General features: G+C 47.6%; 1 protein-coding gene across 3 annotated transcripts in view; it reads left to right on the top strand.

The window, feature by feature from the left end:
* TEF (TEF transcription factor, PAR bZIP family member) overlaps window positions 1–14,071 on the top strand; it is a 32,768-nt gene extending 18,697 nt beyond the window's left edge. For all 3 annotated transcript variants that reach the window (XM_053584836.1, XM_053584834.1, XM_053584835.1), the window contains exons 3-4: window positions 8,388–8,608; window positions 10,534–14,071. In XM_053584836.1, the coding sequence (XP_053440811.1) occupies window positions 8,388–8,608; window positions 10,534–10,749 (437 nt within the window). In that variant the 3' untranslated portion in view covers window positions 10,750–14,071. The remainder of the gene's footprint in view (window positions 1–8,387; window positions 8,609–10,533) is intronic.
* Window positions 14,072–20,259: the final 6,188 nt, after the last annotated feature.

Raw genomic sequence — 20,259 nt, 5'->3', positions numbered from 1 at the left:
AGTCGGAGCCTTCCTGTTGGTTGGTATGCTGCAAATGGTTGGGACAGTGGACCGAGCCCTTCCCGGATAGAAATCCCACTCTCCATTTCTATGATCCTCTTTTACCCCCACATGCACTCTTCCACAGATTATCCGGAAGCTCAGGCAATAGTGTTAACACCAACTGACGTTTGGTTAGTACTTACTCTGTGCAAGGTATTAACATGTAATCCTCACAAGAACCTTTGAGATTAATAGTTTTATCCCTGTTTTACAGGTGAGTAAACAGAAGCACAGAGAAGTAACTTTCCCAAGGTCACACAGCTATTAGTTTATGGAGGCAGCACTTAAACCAAGGATATCTAACTCCATAGCTTAGGCGCTGGCTTAAAGAAGGCATTCCTACTGCCTAGCTAAGACCCTAGTCAGGGTCTGTCCTTCATCTTCTTGCTCTTTTTTTTACCTCTGGGAAGTGCTTTTTTTGTTTTCAGGTTCAGTTAGAAGCATATAGGCTGATGTCTCCTGGGAGTTGATGTGTCACCCAGGGAACACACATTTAGGAAATTCTCATAGTCTCTCTCTCTTTTTAAGTTTTTATTATGGAAAAATTTCAAACAATATACAAAAGTAAGAAACTACCTTACCAGAAGTAAGACAAGTAGTGAACCTTCATATAACTAGTTTCAACAGTTCTTAACTCATAAGCAATTATTTTTATTCAAATCCTAGATACTTATCATATCCATAAATATTTCAGTATGTATCTAAAATATAAGGGTTCTGGCTGGGCATGGAGGCTCATGCCTGTAATCCCAGCACTTTGGGAGGCTGAAGCTAGAGAATCACTTGAGGTTAGGAGTTCAAGACCTGCCAGGACATCATAAGACCCCATCTCTAAAAAAATCAAGGCCACGGGCGGTGCCTGTGGCTCAGTCGGTAAGGCGCCGGCCCCATATACCGAGGGTGACGGATTCAAACCCAGTCCCGGCCAAACTGCAACCAAAAAATAGCCGGGCGCCTGTAGTCCCAGCTACTTGGGAGGCTGAGACAAGAGAATCGCTTAAGCCCAGGAGTTGGAGGTTGCTGTGAGCTGTGTGAGGCAACGGCACTCTACCGAGGGCCATAAAGTGAGACTCTGTCTCTACAAAAAAAAAAAAAAAAGAAAAGGCCACGTGTGGTGGCTCACGCTTGTAATCCTAGCACTCTGGGAGGCCAAAGCAAGTGGATTGCCTGAGCTCAGGAGTTTGAGACCAGCCTGAGCAAGAGCAAGACTGTCTAAAAATAGCCAGGCATTGTGGCAGGCACCTGTAGTCCTAGCTATTGGGAGACTGAGGCAAGAGGACTGCTTGAGCCCAAGAGACTGAGGTTGCTGTGAGCTATGACGCCATGGCACTCCACCCAGGGTGACAAAGTGAGACACTGTCTCAAAAAAATAAAAAGTCAGCTGTCATGGTGGCATATGCCCATAGTTCTAGCTACCTGGAAGGCTGATAAAGGAGGATTTCTGAGCCCAGATGTTGGAGGCTGAGGGGAGCTATGATCCTGCTACTGCACTCTAGCCGGAATGACACAGCAAGATTACACTTCTAAAACAAAATTAAATAAGGCCAGACGTGGTGGCTCACGCCTGTAATCCCAACACTCTGGGAAGCCAAGACAGGTAAATGACCTGAGCTCACAGTTCAAGACCAACCTGAGCCAGAGTGAGATCTCGTCTCTAAAAATGCACAGGTGTTGTTACGGGCATCTGTAGTCCGGGCTGCTTGAGAGGCTGAGGCAAGAGAATCACTTGAGCCCAAGAGTTTGAGGTTGCTGTGAGCTATGACGCCATGGCACTTTACCTAGGGCGACAAAGTGAGACTCTTGTCTCAAAAAATAAATAAATAAAATGTAAGTATTCTTTTTAAAAATACATAATCAAAATACTAATTTTATATCTAAAATTGACATACCCATTAACATTCAAATTTCTGAAGTTCCATAAATATTTTATAATTTGTTTGAATCAGCATCCAAAACAAATAAGGTATATACATTGCATTTGGTTGGTAAGTCTCTTAAATTTCTACATGTAGTCTCCCTTCTCCTTTTTTTTCTTTGCAATTTATTTGGATTTTTTTAGGATATAAAAGTGTAAGTTTATTTTATATTAGAGGGAAGAGAGTAGAGAGAAGAGATGGAAGGGAAGATGTGGGGGTGAGGGTGATAGAAAAGAAGCGCAGGGTAGGGTGTGGCATCCCAAAGAAAGAGGAAGAATGCCCACTGCAATTTATTTATTCGTGAAACCAAATCATTTATCGATAGAATTTCATGTCTTCTGGTTTTGCTGGCTGTATTCTTATAGGTCATTTACCATGTACTTTTGTTTTTTTTTTTTTCCTGTAAATTGGTTAAATCTAGAGGCTTTTGCTGATTCTGGCAGAATTCTCATTTGAAGGTGGGTTGTTTTTGTGCTAGTTTTCTGAGAAGGCAGGTTCCATGTGTGGGTAGGGGAAATAGCTAGAAATGAGCTTCCATTTTATACCTTAGACACTTGATAGCACTTTCCTTTGATTTTGTTTTTAAGTAAACCTTTTGGATAAAGTGTGTCATACACAGGTGCACATATCATAAATGTGCAGCTCAGTGAATCTTCACAAAGTGAACCTACCACAAAATTGTCACCTAAATTGGGATAATAAGACACTACTGGTGTCTCTGAGGTACCTTGTGACCCTACTCCATTATTTTTGATCATTATTCTTATTTCTGTCACCAAATATTAGTTTTGCTTATAGTTGAACTTTCTATAAATGGAATTGTACACTATGTCCTCTTTTGTTTTTGACTGTTAAAAGTTAATTATGGGCTCGGCGCCTGTGGCTCAAGCGGCTAAGGCACCAGCCACATACGCCTGAGCTGGCGGATTCGAATCCAGCCCAGATCTGCCAAACAACAATGACAGTTGCAACCAAAAAATAGCCAGGTGTTGTGGTGGGTGCCTGTAGTCCCAGCTACTTGGGAGGCTGAAGCAGGAGAATCTCTTGAGCCCAGGAGTTGGAAGTTGCAGTGAGCTGTGATGCCACGGCACTCTACCCAGGGGGACAGCTTGAGGCTCTGTCTCAAAAAAAAAGTTAATTACGTTTATACTCTTACATTTATAGTTTTCTTCTTCTTTTTGTTTTGAAACAAGAGTCTCACTATGTCGCCCTTAGTAGAGTGCCATAGCATCACAGCTCACAGGAACCTCAAACTCTTGGGCTTAAGCAATTCTCTTGCCTTGGCCTCCCAAGTAGCTGGGACTACAGGCACCTGCCACGATGCCCGGCTATTTTTTTGTTATTGTTTTCATTGTTTAGCAAGCCCTGGCTGGGTCAGAACTCACCATCCTCGGTGCATATGGCCAGCGCCCTAACCCCTGAGTGACAGGCACCAAGCCCATTTATAGCTTTCTATAGCTAGTTTTATAGTACACACATAAGTTATGTGGGCTCCAGAATTTCTTTACTACACTAACAAAAAAATTTTATAGAGCATATTTTTGGAATACTCTTGACAGAAAAATCACAATAAAAATGAAGTAAGAATTAAATTGAAAAATTATACACATAGTAGAAATGAACATAGAATTCTCTTTTTTTTTTTGCAGTTTTTTGGCTGGGGCTGGGTTTGAACCCACCACTTCCAGCATATGGGGCCGGTGCCCTACTCCTCTGAGCTACAGGCGCCACCCCAGAATTCTCTTAATTAAGAATCCTTGGGGTGGCACCTGTGGCTCAAGGGAGGACACTGGCCTCATATACTGGAGATGGTGGGTTTAAACCCAGCCCTGGCCAAAAACTACAAAAAAAAAAAAAAAATCCTTTTGGGGTGGCGCCTGTGGCTCAGTGGGTAGGGTGCCGGCCCCATATACCAAGGGTGGCAGGTTGGAACCCAGCCCCGGCAAAGCTGCAACAGAAAAAAAGCCGGGCGTTGTGGTGAGTGCCTGTAGTCCCAGCTACTCAGGAGGCTGAGGCAAGAGAATCACCTAAGCCCAGGAGTTGGAGGTTGCTGTGAGCTATGACGTCACGGCATTCTACCCAGGGCAATAAAGTGAGACTCTGTCTCTCAAAAAAAAAAAGAATCCTCTTAATTATGTAGAAAAGATATAAATAATATATATTCTTTTGTGTCTGGCTTCTTTTTCTTCCTTTTTTTTTTTTTTTTGAGACAAGAGTCTCACTGTGTCACCCTGGGTAGAGTGCCATGGCGTCACTGCTCACAGCAACCTCAAACTCTTGGGCTTAAGCGTTTCTCTTGCTCCAGCCTCCCAAGTAGCTGGGACTACAGATGCCCGCCACAACGCCTGGCTATTTTTTTGTTGTTGTTGTCATTGTTTTTTTTTTTTTTGGCTGGCCCAGGCTGGGTTTGAACCTGCCAACTTTGGTGTATGTGGCTGGCACCATAACCACTGTGCTATATGGGCACAGAGCCTGTGTTTGGCTTCTTTAACTCAACTGTATGTTTGTGAAAATCAGCCATGTTGTTATATGTAGCAATAATTGTTATTTTTCATTGTTGAATACTGTTCCATTGAATGAACATACAAGTTATCCATTTAGTCAAACATTTGGAGTGTTTTTCATTCTGTTTAGAAATAGTGCAGTCACAAGCATTCATGTTCATGTCTTTTGCTAAATATATGTATGTATTTCTCTTGGGCATTTACTTAGGAATAGAATGGCTGGGTCCTTGAGTATGCATATAGTCACTTAGTTTTTTAGTTGCTGTTGTTGTTGAGACAGAGTCTCACTTTATCGCCCTCAGTAGAGTGCTTAGGCAATTCTCTTGCCTCAGCCTCCCGAGTAGCTGGGACTACAGGTGCCTGCCACAACGCCCGGCTATTTTTTTATTGCAGTTTGGCTGGAGCTGAGTTGGAACCCACCACCCTCGGTATATGGGGCCAGCACCCTACCCACTGAGCCACAGGCACCGCCCAGTCACTCAGTTTTTTAGATACTGCCAAGTAGTATACAAAGTGGTTGTATCCATTTACACTCCCATCAGCAGGGTTTTGAAGTTGTCAGCTTTTGATTTTAATTTTGGCATCTTTTGTAATGGTGGACCTCAGCAAATAATGTTTTAGGTATATTACTAATAGACCTAATACTTTTTCCTCTTCCTCCAGCAGAGTAATTTTAAGGTGTTTGTTTGTTTTTGTTTTTTGTTTTTTGTTTTGAAACAGTTTCCATTTGTTGCCCTGGGTAGAGTGCCCTGGTCTTAGCTGATCCTTTTGCCTTAGCCTTCCAAGTAGCTAGGACTACAGGGGCCTGCCACAACACCCTGCTATTTTTTAGAGATGGGGGTCTCACTCTGGTTTAAGCTGGTCTCCAACCTGTGAGCTCAGGCAATCCACTTGCCTTGGCCTCCCAAGTGTTGGGATTACAGGCATGAGCCACCATGCTGAGCCTTGCCTGGCTATTTTTAGAGACAGAGTCTTGCTCTTGCTCAGGCTGATCTGGAACTCCTGAGTTCAGGCAATCCACTGGCCTCGGCCTCCCAGAGTATTAGGATTATAGGCATAAGCCACCCTGCCCGGCCAACTTTAAGGTCTTATAGTAATTTGTTAGAATTTGTTCACAGATCTATGCACTGGGAAGGGAGGATTCCTCAAAAACCTTACCCACCCAGCCTCTTGTTATGCACTCTTTGAAAATTGTTCTCTTTTTTTCTTGGGCTTTCCCTTGTTCTGTCCCTGAAATGTAACCACATCTTAGCATTTGATTGCTGCTGGTATCGCTTTGAACAACATCCTCATGTGGTAGATACCTTGGCTGTTTGTCTTTCAAGGATGAGGTTTGAGGCTCAGTGCCTGTAGTTCAAGCGGTTAAGACACCTGCCACATGGGCGGCGCCTGTGGCTCAGTGAGCAGGGCGCCGGCCCCATATACCGAGGGTGGCGGGTTCAAACCCAGCCCCGGCCAAACTGCAACAAAAAAATAGCCGGGTGTTGTGGCGGGCGCCTTTAGTCCCAGCTACTTGGGAGGCTGAGGCAGGAGAATCGCTGAAGCCTAGGAGTTGGAGGTTGCTGTGAGCTGTGTGATGCCACGGCACTCTACTGAGGGCAATAAAGTGAAACTGTCTCTACAAAAAAAAAAGACACCTGCCACATACTACCAGAGCTGGTGGGTTCAAATCCAGCCTGGGCCTGCCAAACAACAATGACAGCTACAACCAAAATACAGCCGGGCATTGTGATGGGTGCCTATAGTCTCAGGAACTCTGGAGGCTGAGGCAAATGAATTGCTTAAGTCCAGGAGTTGGAGGTTGCTGTGAGCTGTGATGCCACAGCACTCTACCCAGGGTGACAACTTGAGGCTCTGTCTCAAAAAAAAGAAAAAAAAAAGGATGAGGTTTGAGAGGCCCCTATATTCCTTCATTACATCAGTCCTTGTTCATTCCTTTGAGGGTTAGACCTCCTTGTAATTAACCCCCTCTAATAGAATACAATGAGTTTATTTATTTATTTTGAGACAGCCTCACTCTATGCCCCCCTCAGTAGAGTGCCATGGCATCATAGCTCACAGCAACCTCAACCTTGTGGGCTCAGGTGATCCTCTTGCTTCAGCCTCCTAGGTAGCTGGGACTGTAGGCGCTCACCACAATGCCCCTCTAGCTTTTGTTTCTATTTTTAGTAGACATGGGGTCTCCCTTTTTCTTAGGCTGGTCTCGAACTCCTGAACTCAGGCAGTCCACCCACCTCAGCCTCCCAGAGTGCTAGGATTATAGGTGTGAGCCACCTCACCCAACCGATAAAATGAGTTTATGTGCTGCATCCTGTTAAAACCTAAGTCAGATCTTATCATGCTTCTGCCCAAACCCTCCAATGGTTTCCATTCTCAGTGTCTGTGTGAAAGTCACCAGCACCAGTGACATGTAGTTTTCTGTTGGGGCTAGAGGAGAGACTGATCTGTGCACTGTATGATGTTTAGCAGCACCCCTGCTTCTGCCCACTAGATATGGGTAGGACTCCCTCCAGTCCTGAATGGCCAGATATCCCTGAAAGGCAGAATTCTACCCTGTTGAGAACTGCTTTAATTGGGATTAAAGGCCAAACATTTCTGTTCCAGACCATCTTATTACTCTCCCTTCTCATTCATTCACCTCAGCCACATTGGCCTTCTTACTCTTCCTAGAATGTACCAGCCAAGCCTGCCTCAGGGCCTTTGATACTCACTCTAAGTTTTCTCCCATATATGCACATGGCATGTACCATTTTTAGAAATATTTTGTATTTGTCTTGTGTAATTTCAGTTTTCCCCAGTAAATTAACATTAACATGAAGGCAGAGATTGAGTTGTACTATTACAGTTTTGTCTTTGCCAAGACAGAATCTGGCATATAGTAGGTGTTCAATAAGTATCTGTTGACTAATTATTTTGTGTACTCCTGTCAGTAGCATTGAATGAGTTGGCTAACGGTATACTTTTTTTTTTTAATAACTCTTATCTCTGATAACACACAACCTTTGAATTCTGAAGGTGGCTTTAATCCAGTGTCCACTGTTTAAAGGCAGCCAGATGGGGTAGGGAAGAGCAAGGAATCAGAATCAGACCAAGGTTCAAACTTAGTTCAGTAACTTATCATCTGTGTAACCCTGGGAAACTGTTTCATTTCTCTGAGCCTTAATTTTCTCAGCTGTAGAATAGGGTTAAAACCCGTCTTCTTTTCTGAGTTGTCATAAGACTAAATGAGCACAGTGATTGACACGTCTCAGGGACTCAAAAATGGAATCATTTGCATTTACGTTATTCAGTCTGTTCCTAATCCATTGGAGTTGACGGAGATTCACCTGCTTCTCATTACTTGAGAACGTGAAATCACAGAAAGTTAATGGGGTACCATGATTTACTATTTTTTTTGGGGGGGAAACAATTGGAAAATCTTTTTTTTAGAGACAGAGTTTTACTTTTTTCCCTTCGATAGAGTGCTGTGGTGTCACAGCTCACAGCAACCTCCAGCTCTTGGGCTTAGGCGATTCTCTTGCCTCAGCCTCCCCAGTAGCTGGGACTACAGGCAACTGCCACAATGCCTGGCTGTTTTTTTGTTCCAGTTTGCCTGGGGCTGTGTTCAAACCCGCCACACTCATTATATGGGGCTGGCGCCCTACTCACTGAGCCACAGGTGCTGCCCTGGAAAATCTTTCAAGGGCCACTATTTTCCTTTTGAGCATTCTCTTCCTAAAGCGAAGAATTCTTTCCATGTTTGCATTACTGAATTGAACCATGAGTGTCAGTCTGACCTAGGGCAGATGCTGTTGTAGTTTTCTTCTTGCTGTTCTTGAATAAGAAAGTGTTTGTGCAACCTGGAGATTCAGGCAGGTATCTTGTTTTGTGATGTAGTCTTTGTGCAGTGGGCTTCTTCAGGATCACCTGCCTCTATGTCTTTCAGAATCTTCCCTGGAAAAAGAAAGGGAGACTCCCAGTCCCATTGACCCCAACTGTGTGGAGGTGGATGTGAACTTCAATCCTGACCCTGCTGACCTGGTTCTCTCCAGTGTGCCAGGTGGGGAGCTTTTCAACCCTCGGAAGCACAAGTTTGCAGAGGAGGACCTGAAGCCCCAGCCCATGATCAAAAAGGCCAAGAAGGTCTTTGTTCCTGATGAGCAGAAGGTAACCTGGTATTCTATATAAGTAAAGGTACAGCGTTGGTTCAGGAGCTGAAGGACTAGGCTTCTTCACGTTTGACCTTATCTGGAGAACCCTCCCTCCCTGTGGACTCCTTGTAGAAAGACATGAATTCTGGGCGTAGAGCCTCATCCTGCAAGAATTTGGTAGAAGTAAAGGGAGTCAGATGGCCAGGCACAATGGCCCGCTCCTGTAATCCTAGCACTCTGGGAGGCCAGGGTGGGAGGTTCACTTGAGCTCAGAAGGCCAAGACCACCCTAAGCAAGAGTAAGACCCTGTCTCTACTAAAAATAGAAAAACTAGCCAGGCATCTTGGCAGTGCCTGTAGTCCCAGGTACTTGGGAGGCTGAGGCAGGAGGATCACTTGAACCCAGAAACTTGAAATTGCTGTGAGTTAGGCTGATGCCATGGCACTCTAGCCTGGGCAACAGAGTGAGAGTCTGTCTCGGGGAGAAACAAGGGGGAGTAAGGTGGCATTTGTCCCCAGTGTGACTCCCTACAGCTTCTCTGTCCTGACCAGGCCATCAGCTATATTGATGTTCCTGCTGCCCTGGCTGTGGCCCAGCCATTGGGCAGGTGCTCACTAGACAACAGAACTGTGGCTGAACAAGTCCTCACTTTGAAGGACAGAAGAGTGCTTCTATGTTGCCATCCCTGGGGATGAGCAAGCAGCTTTCAGGCTCATGGCTCTGTAAGAATTGGCTGGAAAAGGGAATGTTGCCGTTTTTCCATTCTACCCTATGAAAACCTTACAGGAAGGACTTTTCATCTAAAGCTTTGGAGTCAAGCAGACTTGGGTCCTAACTCCATTTTGCTACCTCTGACCTAGCTGTGTCTCAGCTTCCTCGTTTGTAAAATGGGAGTAACTTAACCTATCTCTCAAGGGGATTTCTGAGAGTCATGATGATGATAATGGTAAACATTAGTGTGGTACTTACTCAGGCCAGGCACTGTTACAACCACTTGGTATATTAACTCAGACAACTGTATTAATCTTCAGACATAAGGGTACCCTGTGAAAGGACAGATCTGAACTGTATATTAATCTTCAGACAACTCTGTGAAGTAGTTATAATTGTTATTTCTCATTGTAAAGATAAGGGAACTGAAACGTTAAGAATTGGGTGGCGCCTGTGGCTCAGTGAGTAGGTGGTGGGTTCGGACCCAGCCCCGGCCAAACTGCAACAGAAAAATAGCCGGGCGTTATGGCACGCGCCTGTAGTCCCAGCTGCTCGGGAGGCTGAGGCAAGAGAATCGCGTAAGCCCAAGAGTTAGAGGTTGCTGTGAGCCGTGTGACGCCACGGCACTCTACCTGAGGGCTGTACAGTGAGACTCCGTCTCTACAAAAAAAAAAAAGAATTGTGGTGGGCGCCTGTAGTCCCAGCTACTCGGGAGGCTGAGGCAAGAGAATTGCTTAAGCCCAGGAGTTGGAGGTTGCTGTGAGCTGTGTGAGGCCACGGCACTCTACCAAGGGCCATAAAGTGAGACTCTATCTCTACAAAAAAAAAAAAAAGAATTAAGGCCTGGCATGGTTTCACTACTAGTAATCTTGCAGAGCCATGATTTGAACTCAGGGAACTGGCCCCATGTTACAGGCCCTTAACCATAAGCAGAACATCTAAGTGAGGCAAGGGTATAGGTTGTAGCACGTAGCAAGCTACCAGCAGATGGGTCTCCTTCCCTCTAGCTTGTAACCTACTGAAGGACTTTCTCATCCCACCCCCTGAGGAAAAGGCAGAACCCCCCTCCCCCGTGTGCCTTGGTGTGTGCTGTTCCTTCCCTAAGGTGTCCCAGCTTCCCATTTCTGGCCACCCTAGATGAGCTATAAGGGAAAGCCAGGGGCAGGAGGGGAAAGATTGGGTTCCCTCAAGGGGAAAGACAGGCAACCCACAGAAGGCATTTCCCCACAGGATGAAAAGTACTGGACAAGACGCAAGAAGAACAATGTGGCAGCTAAAAGGTCACGGGATGCCCGGCGCCTAAAAGAAAATCAGATCACCATCCGGGCAGCCTTCTTAGAGAAAGAGAACACAGCCCTGCGGACGGAGGTGGCCGAGCTACGCAAGGAGGTGGGCAAGTGCAAGACCATTGTGTCCAAGTATGAAACCAAGTACGGACCCTTGTAACCCGTGCCCAACGCCCAGGCGGGGTGCTGCTTGCACCTCAGACCTCTGCCTGGGGGCTCCCTGAAACCCCTCACACACGTGGAGACTTATGACTCGTCATGGGCGTGTGGCAGCACACGTGCTGCAGGAGCGTCCTGTCTCAGCTTCATTATCACACAGCCAGTGCACGTGGCAGCTGCCCTGGGGGCGCCAGCCTCCTCACTGGTGGGGAGCATGAGAGAATCTACGCAGACAGATGAATCGGCCTTAGTTTCTATTCTGGGATGTCCTGGTTGAATCGGAATGGGACCTCTGGAGTTCAGATCTCTCCTTTCACAGGGCACTCAGGCTTCTCTTGACACTCCCTCAGTCTCCAGCGTGGGCTGCCAAGGGCTGTCTCTGAAGAGTGAGTCACGATTGTTGTCACCCTTATGTCTTCTCAGGTAGCAGGGTGTATTTCCACTTCGGGTGAGTCTATCATGCACCTCATCCTCTCCAGAAAGTCTTTGAGGGAAACATCTGTTCCCATCTTCCTTGGAGTTAGGACAAACCAAATCCTCCATTAGTGTCTGCATGGGTGGCAGGCCACAGGAGTCCGGTATCTGCACAGCCTGGGTGGGGTTTGCATCTGGAGCCTGTAGCGGGAGTTTACCCAACTGTTCTTAGCCCCATCCCACTATTCCATGGTGGCTCTGAGATCTGGATGCCAGGGAGGAGGCCCTGGTGATTGGCGCTCTCTGCATTTCATGGGCATGGAGGAGAGACTACAGGGCAGCTGGTCTCAAGCCCTGGCTGCCAGCACAGAGAGAGGCCCTTTTACCTCCTCTCCAGGCCACCTGTGGAGGCCGCCAGACTCTCTTTTTGTCCCACTAGACTGGGCCTCTGGGGTCTGCTGTTTCTTTTACCTAGTAATCAATCTCAGATCATAGATTTAACATGAAAACCCCCCTTATCTAGGAAGCTTTAACTTCCTGGACCCCAGGATGCAGCTTCCTCATGGTATTTAGAAAACTGGCCTCCACAGCCCCCTTACACTGTGGGCATGAGAGCTGGTGCATGTTTCTTGAGAAACTCCTGTTTTTTCTTGTCCTATTCACCAATGTGGCCCAGGCCAGATTCCACTCTCCCCTGGGGCAGAGAGGGCATCCTAGTTCTGTGCACCCCTTATGGGAATAGCAGGCTCTTGGGACATTTACACAGAGTCCCATTGATCTTGGTCCCAGGAGATGGGGCCACCCACACGAGCCTGGCCATGGTGGAAGGATTCTCACAGCCGTGGCTTCCTCTGCCTCACAGCTACTCCTATCTCCTGTGTTTGGCTGGACTCGTCGTTTTGCTTTGCCCAGAAGATTAACTGAGGAAATTTGTGGAAGCCTCTGCTCATTTGGGTCAGTTGGAGCACCCTCAAGATGGGTGTGTTTATTTGCTTAGGGCGGGCAGCCTACAGTGAAGAGGAGACAGAGGTGACGGGCATGCTTTGTCGTATATAACACTGGCTTTATTTAAAGTGGTGGCTCAGAGTCCCAGGCCGAATGTGTAAAGACTTTTCATAACAGATGTTAAGACCAGGCCGTGGGCTGCACCCCCAGGGAATGCCATAGCCTTCTGGGGGCTTGCACACGTACCTTCCTGGGGAACTTAATAAGGGTCCCTGAGGCCAAGGGAGGTCACCCCTCCCTCCAGGCCCCTGACTTTTACTTTGTGGTTCTATAAAAACTATGTACACACTTTTCACTCTGTTGTAACCACACAGGGCAGGTGCATCCAGCATGTCAGCGTCCTGCCCAGGGCAGCTTGCCCTCCCGGGGACTCTCCCTCTGGTCTGGCTACTCACCAAGAGGACAGTTGTCAGTATATTATTGGTGGAAGAGCCTCAAGCTTAAAAGCTCTTCATTTTCTTTGGCCAGAAGTGTATGGTTTGTGCTTTTTTATTTTGATTTTTTTTTAAGGGTGGACAGTTACTCTCTGGATGGTGTCCATGTTCCAACCCCAGTGGGTGGGGTGACGGCTTGATGTCTCTCCTCTTTGTTCCACCTACCTGTTCGGTGCCCTTCCCTTCTTCCCCCCCGGCAGTGGGTGTCGGGCCCCTTCCTAAAGTGCTTACTTGGAAAGAGTGTGGCTTCTGGACTCTTTTAGAAGAGCCCTTTTGAGTCAGGAGCCTGGCAAGGACAGAACAGAGGATGTCCACAGAGGTTGACATTTTAGGGAAGAGAAGTGCTCAGGGAAGGTCATCTCCTCCCCTGGCCTAAGAATTGAGTCCTTGCAGGGGGAAAGGGTCGGTGCCTGCTCAGTTTTCCATCAGGGAAATGAGAGTCTCCCTCACCGTCCATGGTTCCTCTCCATCTTGGGGCTGACAACTGAAGACAGAGACTCCTGTACCCAGATCTTGACACCTAAAAAGCACTGGAGGCTAGAGAAGCTGACTTAACTTTGGGTTTCCATGGGTTCACGATGGACTTGGAGGTGCCATCCACTTCCTAAGTGTCCTGTCTGCAGCTTTGTGGCAGCCTTGCTGTAACCTCAGAACAGACAAATCATAAATGAGCTGGAACACTGCAAGAATATACATATTATAAATGTATATATGGCTAGGAGTACATGTACGTTTCAAGAGGGAGAGAGCTTTTAGTAAGACAGCCTTCAACTCTGAAGGCCCTGGGTAGCTTAGCCTTGGTGGACAGAAGGGGTTTGTCTGTCTGGCTCCTGAGGTTGGAGTGAACCTTAACAGTGAACCTTAACTCTGGGTACATGTCACCTGCTGAGAGGGCTGCTTGTGGTCCTGGGCAGGCAGCTTCTATAGTCCTCTGGCCTGAGGCAGGGTGTCCAGTGTGAGAGCCAGTGGAGGAAGGCCCCTGTGTGCCGGGCAGCTCTCACTCTGCTCCCTGTAACACAAAGGGCCAAGGAGCTTCTGGTTCTCACAGCAAAGCTCCGCCCCAGAGCTCCCTTTAACATCTGCTAATTAAGTGCAATAAATTTTTCTAGAAAATGGCAAAGATGACTTCCAGGTGGATATTGCTATCTTTTGGTGTTTGGGATACCAGAACACCACTTGGTTTTATTTTTCTAAGTGCATGTGACATGGTAAGAGTGTGTGGGGCTCCGTGTCCTCCCCTGGGAGCTGGCATTCCAGTGGGCCCCTCTCCTTTACCCTTATTGGGGGAAGGAGACAAAAGAAAAATCCCTTCTTCCCAGCTGGAGAGGGCGGAAGCAGACCGCAGCCCATTGGCCTTATGTGCGTGTGTGCGTGCGAGTGTGTCATTGCTGGTGGGCCAGAGCGACATGGTGGGGAGGGAAGCCGGGAATGTGTCCTTTTCAAATAAAATTAAATATTTTCAGATGAGAATGTGGGGACTGTCTTTTCTGTCCACCTTCGCTGTGCCACCCATTTCCTCGGCATGTTGGCCTGGGAGCCAGAGAAACAAGCCAGAAAACTATTTCATTAGGCTCCACCCCGTTCATCATAATCTAGGTGTCCTTGACACCAAAACTCTAACTCTCTGTGCCTCAGTTTCCTCAGCTATCAGATGGAAGTAATTCTTGCCCTGCTTATATTGAGGAAGGACAAAAATCAGACCAAAAAGCAATTTGAACAGGTAAAAGTGCTATACAACTAACAGAAAGACAGGAACTGCTTATGAAATGTGTTTCCAAGCAGAGAATGCTCAATGGCATATATGTAAAAAAAAAAGAAAATGTGGCTCAGCGACTGTAACTCTGATGGCTGAGGCGCCAGCCACATACGCCAGAGCTGGCAGGTTCAAATCCAGCCCAGGACCACCCCCCCAAAAAAAGCTGGGCATTGTGATGGGTGCCTGTAGTTCCTCTTGGGAGGCTGAGGCAAGAGACTCACTTGGGCCCAGGAGTTTAAAGTTGCTGTGAGCTGTGACTCCACCGCACTCTACGGCGACGGCTTGAGACTGTCTCAAAAAATAAAAAAGAAGAAAAAATGGAAAAAACAGGGAGGGTTGGGTCCTGGTGGAGAAATTCTGAGCGGTTTCCTTTTCTCCTTTGCCAGATTTTCTGTCTATGGCAAAAAAAGACAAATTTTAACACAAGGATGCAGCAACTTGCAGGGCATAGAGCCAACATTGTCAATTCACTCAGCTTTGGCATCCACAAGTCCCAAGCTATCCAGGAAGTGCATGGCCCCTGGCATACTCCCTGTAAACACCTCCCCTGTCCAGCTCCAGTCTCCTTCCACTCCCTCTAGGTGGGCAGCCAGTGGGTGCCTGCTTTGCCTGCTTCCTCCACAAGGCCTGGGGCTGCCCTGTTAGAATCAAGGCTGCTCCTTCTGGCCTCCCCACACTGCCTGTTGTTAGCCCTTAAGGTCTCTGTAGTTTGAAGGACCAGGAACCATTTGTAATTTTGTTTCTAAGAAGAAAAATGCATTTGAAGTTTGGAGGCATGCTGGCAAGGCGGGCTCTTAAGTGACAATCTTACAAATGAAACATTGAGGCTCAGAAAGGCAAAGTGATATGCCCTAAATCATAGTAGCATAGCTAAATTCAAACCCCAAGTAGGACATGTGGTGACAAATTTCCAGAAGAACAACTGGGAAGGGGCCCATTCTCCACCCTGGATCAGGACAGAGTCACATAATAGCACCCTGGGGTCTGCCCAGCCCCTCACTGCTCACAAAGTCTCACTGTCAGCCCCTGAGCTCCTTCCCCCCTCAGCACAGCCCTCAGTACAGTGAACAATTCCCACTATATCCCAGGCCTGAGCTTCGTGCTATGAAACACTATTTAAACTTCACAGGAAGGCTGTTACCCCATTTTATATGGGGGGAAACGAGTTTAGAGAAGGGTCCCTTAGCAAATATTTACTAAATGTCTGTTTTGTGACATCCATGTCTCCTGCTCTCACTGCCTGCTAGGAAAGATAAAATTACTGCCTGGGAAACAGCTAGATCCCCACTCTACAAAAAATGAAAAAATTGGGCGGTGCCTATGGCTCAGTGAGTAGGGCGCCGGCCCCATATGCCGAGGGTGGCGGGTTCAAACCCAGCCCCGGCCAAACTGCAACAAAAAAATAGCCGGGTGCTGTGGCGGGCGCCTGTAGTCCCAGCTACTCGGGAGGCTGAGGCAAGAGAATCGCTTAAGCCCAGGAGCTGGAGGTTGCTGTGAGCTGTGTGATGCCACGGTACTCTACCAAGGGCCATAAAGTGAGACTCTGTCTCTACAAAAAAAGAAAAAGGAAAAAAATGAAAAAATTAGCTGGGCATGGTGGTGCATACCTGTAACCTCACTTACTCAGGAAGTTGAGGTGAGAGGATCACTTGAGGTGAGAGGATCATTTAAGCTGAGGCCGGGAGGGTGAATAGAAGTGACTTGTCCGGAGGTTAATACAGACCTGAATGCAGAGCCAAGGGTCTTGCAAGTAACTTCTGGCCCTGAGCCATGCGCCTCAGTTTCCCTGCAGACACAACCTGTCCAGCTGACCAAAGGATAGAGCACCAGGAAAACAGCTACCACTCCCACCCCCACCTCTTGTCCCTGGGGTTGGGAATAGGCTTCCAAGAAGCCAGTTGAAAAAGCAAAACTTTTGACCTCCAAAGGTTTTGCCTGTCCCCAAATCCATCCCTGCAGGCTATTTGACCCTAGCCCTGGGCACAGTTGATTAGTCAAGGTGTGATCATGTGACTCATCTGGGTCTATGAAACCCTTCCCTGAGATTTGACAACCTGAGGGATAACCTATTTTAACCCATTTGAAAGCACTTTGTTTTCTACTCCACATTCAGATGCTCTCACTCAAAGCAGATACTTGCACAGCCATGGGAAGAACAGGCATGGGCCATGAAATCCCTGCTGAGAATGGCAGGTAAGAACTCCAGCTTTTGGAATAACACGGTCCCAGGATCAAATCCTGCCTCCGTCACCAATTTGGGGTATGATCTTAGGCAAGTCACTTGCCTTCTCTGGGCTTCTGTTTTCTCATTTGTAGAATGGAACAAAGCCTTGTAAGTCTGTTGCAAGGATTCTGTACATAAAGCTCCTAGCACAGGGGGAATGCTTACCCCAGGGAGTAGAAGGTAATGACCTACGCTGAGGGGATCACCTCCAGTCCTAGCAGCTATCAGCCATCAAGGAGGGCTGTCAACCAGATAGTGTGGGATGCAGCCTGGATCAGATCAGCCCTGGGACCCTGGAGGAGTCACTTAACTTCCCTGAGCTATTTCCCTCTCTGTACAATGAGGATGTACACAGGTCACATGTAGGCCTTTCCTTGGCCGCACCCCACCTCCATACAGCTTTTCATATACCTCCCCTTGGCTGTGCCAGGCCAGTCCAGCCCAGCTGGCAGCTCCTGACGTCAGCAGCTAATCCAGGAAAGCTGTCAGGCAGAGATAGGGATGAGCAGCAAAGGAAATCAGCAGGTTTTAAGGTAGGTGCCCCAGACCTCCAGCCAGCTCTCCCTGGGCTCCCATCAGCTTCCCACTTCAGCAAATCCTGCCAACCATGTAGCTCAGACCCCTTAGGATCAAGTAAAGGCTGAGCAGGAGACTTATTTTAAGCTGTGACTCCATCAGCAGGAGCTGAGTCACACAGCGAGCCACTGCTTCACCTCCCCAAAGTTTCTCCAAACTGGCAAGGGGTCCAGAACTGGAGTAGGCAGCGGAAGCGTCAGTGGAGCCTTGGTCTGCTGCCTCCAACTGGTCATCTCAGGGGCTGGGACTGGGAGTGCCTTTCCCCCATTCCTGTGTCCTCCAGCCTCACGGCACCCTGGAGTGGTGTCATGATTTGGAGGGTCTTCCCCAGAAAGGCATGTGTCAGAAACGGAATCCCCAGTACAATGCTGAGAGGTGGGGCCTAATGGGAGGCATTGATGGTGAGGACACCAGCGTCATAGATGGACTAATGCTGATATAAAAGGGTTTGAGGCTCAAGTTCCAGCTCGTAATCCTCTCTTGCCATGTGGTGACTGACTTCTACATCTTATCATGCACAGTGAGAAGCCCCTTGCCAGATGGAGCCCCTCAGTCTTAGACTTCTAGTCTCCAGAACTCTTAAGAAATAAATCTCTCTGGCTCAGCACCTGTGGCTCAAGCAGCTAAGGCACCAGCCACATACACCTGAGTTGGCAGGTTCAAATCCAGCCCAGGCCCGCCAAACAACAATGACGGCTGCAACCAAAATATAGCCAAGCATTGTGGCAGGCGCCCGTAGTCCCAGCTACTTAGGAGGCAGAGGCAGGAGAATCTCTTGAGCCCAGGAGTTTCAGGTTGCTGTGAGCTGTGATGCTACAGCACTCTACCCAGGGGGACAGCTTGAGGCTTTGTCTCAAAAAAAAAAAAAAAAATAGGGCCATACCTGTGGCCAATGGGTAGGGCACCAGCTCCATATACCAACCCAGTCCCGGCCAAATTGCAACAACAACAACAACAAAAAATATCCAGGCGTTGTGGCAGGCGCCTGTAGTCCCAGCTACTCGGTAGGCTGAGGCAAGAGAATCGCCTAAGCCCAGGAGTTGGAGAAAAGAAATCTCTGGGCTCAGTGCCCATAGCTCAGTGGCTAGAGCACCAGCCACATACACTGAGCTGGTGGTTTGAACCTGGTTTGAACTGGCCTGGGCCTGCCAAACCACAATGACAACAACAACAACACCAAAAAAAATAGCTGGATGTTATGGCAGGAGCCTATAGTCCCAGCTACTTGGAAGGCTGAGGCAAGAGAATCATTTAAGCCCAAGAGTTTGAGGTTGCTGTGAGCTGTGACACCACAGCATTCTACTGAGGTTAACATAGTGAGACTCTCTCTCAAAAAAAAAGAAAAAAAAAAAGAAAGAAAGAAAGAGCAGGCCCCTGTAGTCCCAGCTACTCGGGAGGCTGAGGTAGGAGAATCGCCTAAGCCCAGGAGTTGGAGGTTGCTGTGAGCTGTGTGAGGCCACAGCACTCTACCGAGGGCAATAAAGTGAAACTCTGTCTCTACAAAAAAAAAAAATAGAAAGAAAGAAAGAAAGAGGCGGCGCCTGTGGCTCAAAGGAGTAGGGCATCGGCCCCATAAGCCAGAGGTGGCGGGTTCAAACCCAGCCCTGGCCAAAAACTGCAAAAAAAAAAGGAAGAAAGAAAAATCTCTGGGCTGGGCACCCATAGCTCAATGGTTATGGTACCGGCCACATGCTGCAGGGCTGGTGGGTTCAAACCCAGCCAGGGCCTGTTAAACAAACAAAAAAATAGCCGGTGGTATGGTGGGTGTCTGTAGTCTCAGCTACTAGAAAGGCTGAGGCAAGAGAATCACTTGAGCCCAAGAGTTTGAGGTTGCTGTGAGCTATGACATTACAGTACTCTACAGAGGGTGACAAAGTGAGACTCTGTGTCAATAAAAAAAATAAATAAATAAAAAGAAAAGAAAGAAAACTCTGGCTGAGGACAGTGGCTCACACCTGTAATCCCAGCACTCTGGAAGCCCAACGTGGATGGGTCACTTGAACTCAGGAGTTCAAGACCAGCCTGAGCAAGGGTGAGACCCCATCTCTACTAAATACAGAAAGACTAACCAGGCATTGTGGTGGGTACCTGTAACTACTCACCCGTAGTCCAGCTGCTCAGAGGGAGGCAGGATTGCCTGAGCCCAGACATTCAAGATTATAGTGAGCTATGATGGTACCACTGCACTCCAGCCCGAGTGACAAAGGAAGACCTCATCTCTAAAAAAATAAAATAGAAATTAAAAATAGGACAGTCACAGTGGTTCATGCCTATAATCCTAGCATACTGGGAAGTCAAGGTCAGAAGAATGCTTGAAGCCAGGAGTTTGAGACCAGCCAAAGCAAAAGTGAGACCCTCCATCTCTACATAAAATAGAAAACCTAGCTGGGCATCGTGGCACGTGCCTGTAGTGCCAGCTATTTGCAAGGCTGGGACAAGAGGATTGCTTGAGCCTAGAAGTTTGAGTTACAATTAGCTATGATGACGCCCCTGGACTCTAGCTAGTGTGACAGAGTGAGACTATGTGTCAAAAAAATAAATCTAATTCATTAATTAAAAATACCAAATTACCCAGTCTCAGATAATCTGTTACAGCAGCACAAAATGGACTAAGACAGGCTGGGCATGGTGGCTCACAACTGTAATACTAGAACTCTGGGAGCCAAAGGCAGGTGGATCACTTGAGCTCAGGAGTTCAAGACCAGCCTGAAGGCAGTGCCTGTTGCTCAGTGTGTAGGGTGCCAGCCCCATATACTGAGGGTAGTGGGTTCGAACCCAGCCCCAGCCAAACTGCAACAAAAAAATAGCCTGGCATTGTGGCGGGGGCCTGTAGTCCCAGCTACTCAGGAGGCTGAGGCAACAGAATCGCCTAAGCCCAGGAGTTGGAGGTTGCTGTGAGCTGTGACGCCACAGCACTCTACCGAGGGCAATAAAATGAGACTCTGTCTCTAAAAAAATTAAATAAATAAATAAATACATAAATAACTGTCTGGGTGGCTCGGTGCCGGTGGCTCAAGCGGCTAAGGCACCAGCCACATACACCTGAGCTGGCGGGTTCGAATCCAGCCTGGGCCCACCAAACAACAATGATGGCTGCAACCA

This window comes from Nycticebus coucang, chromosome 3 (assembly GCF_027406575.1).
Source record: "Nycticebus coucang isolate mNycCou1 chromosome 3, mNycCou1.pri, whole genome shotgun sequence".
NCBI lineage: Eukaryota > Metazoa > Chordata > Mammalia > Primates > Lorisidae > Nycticebus > Nycticebus coucang.
The sequence above is the reverse complement of the archived record's forward strand: the minus strand, read 5'-3'. Positions and strand labels throughout refer to the sequence as shown.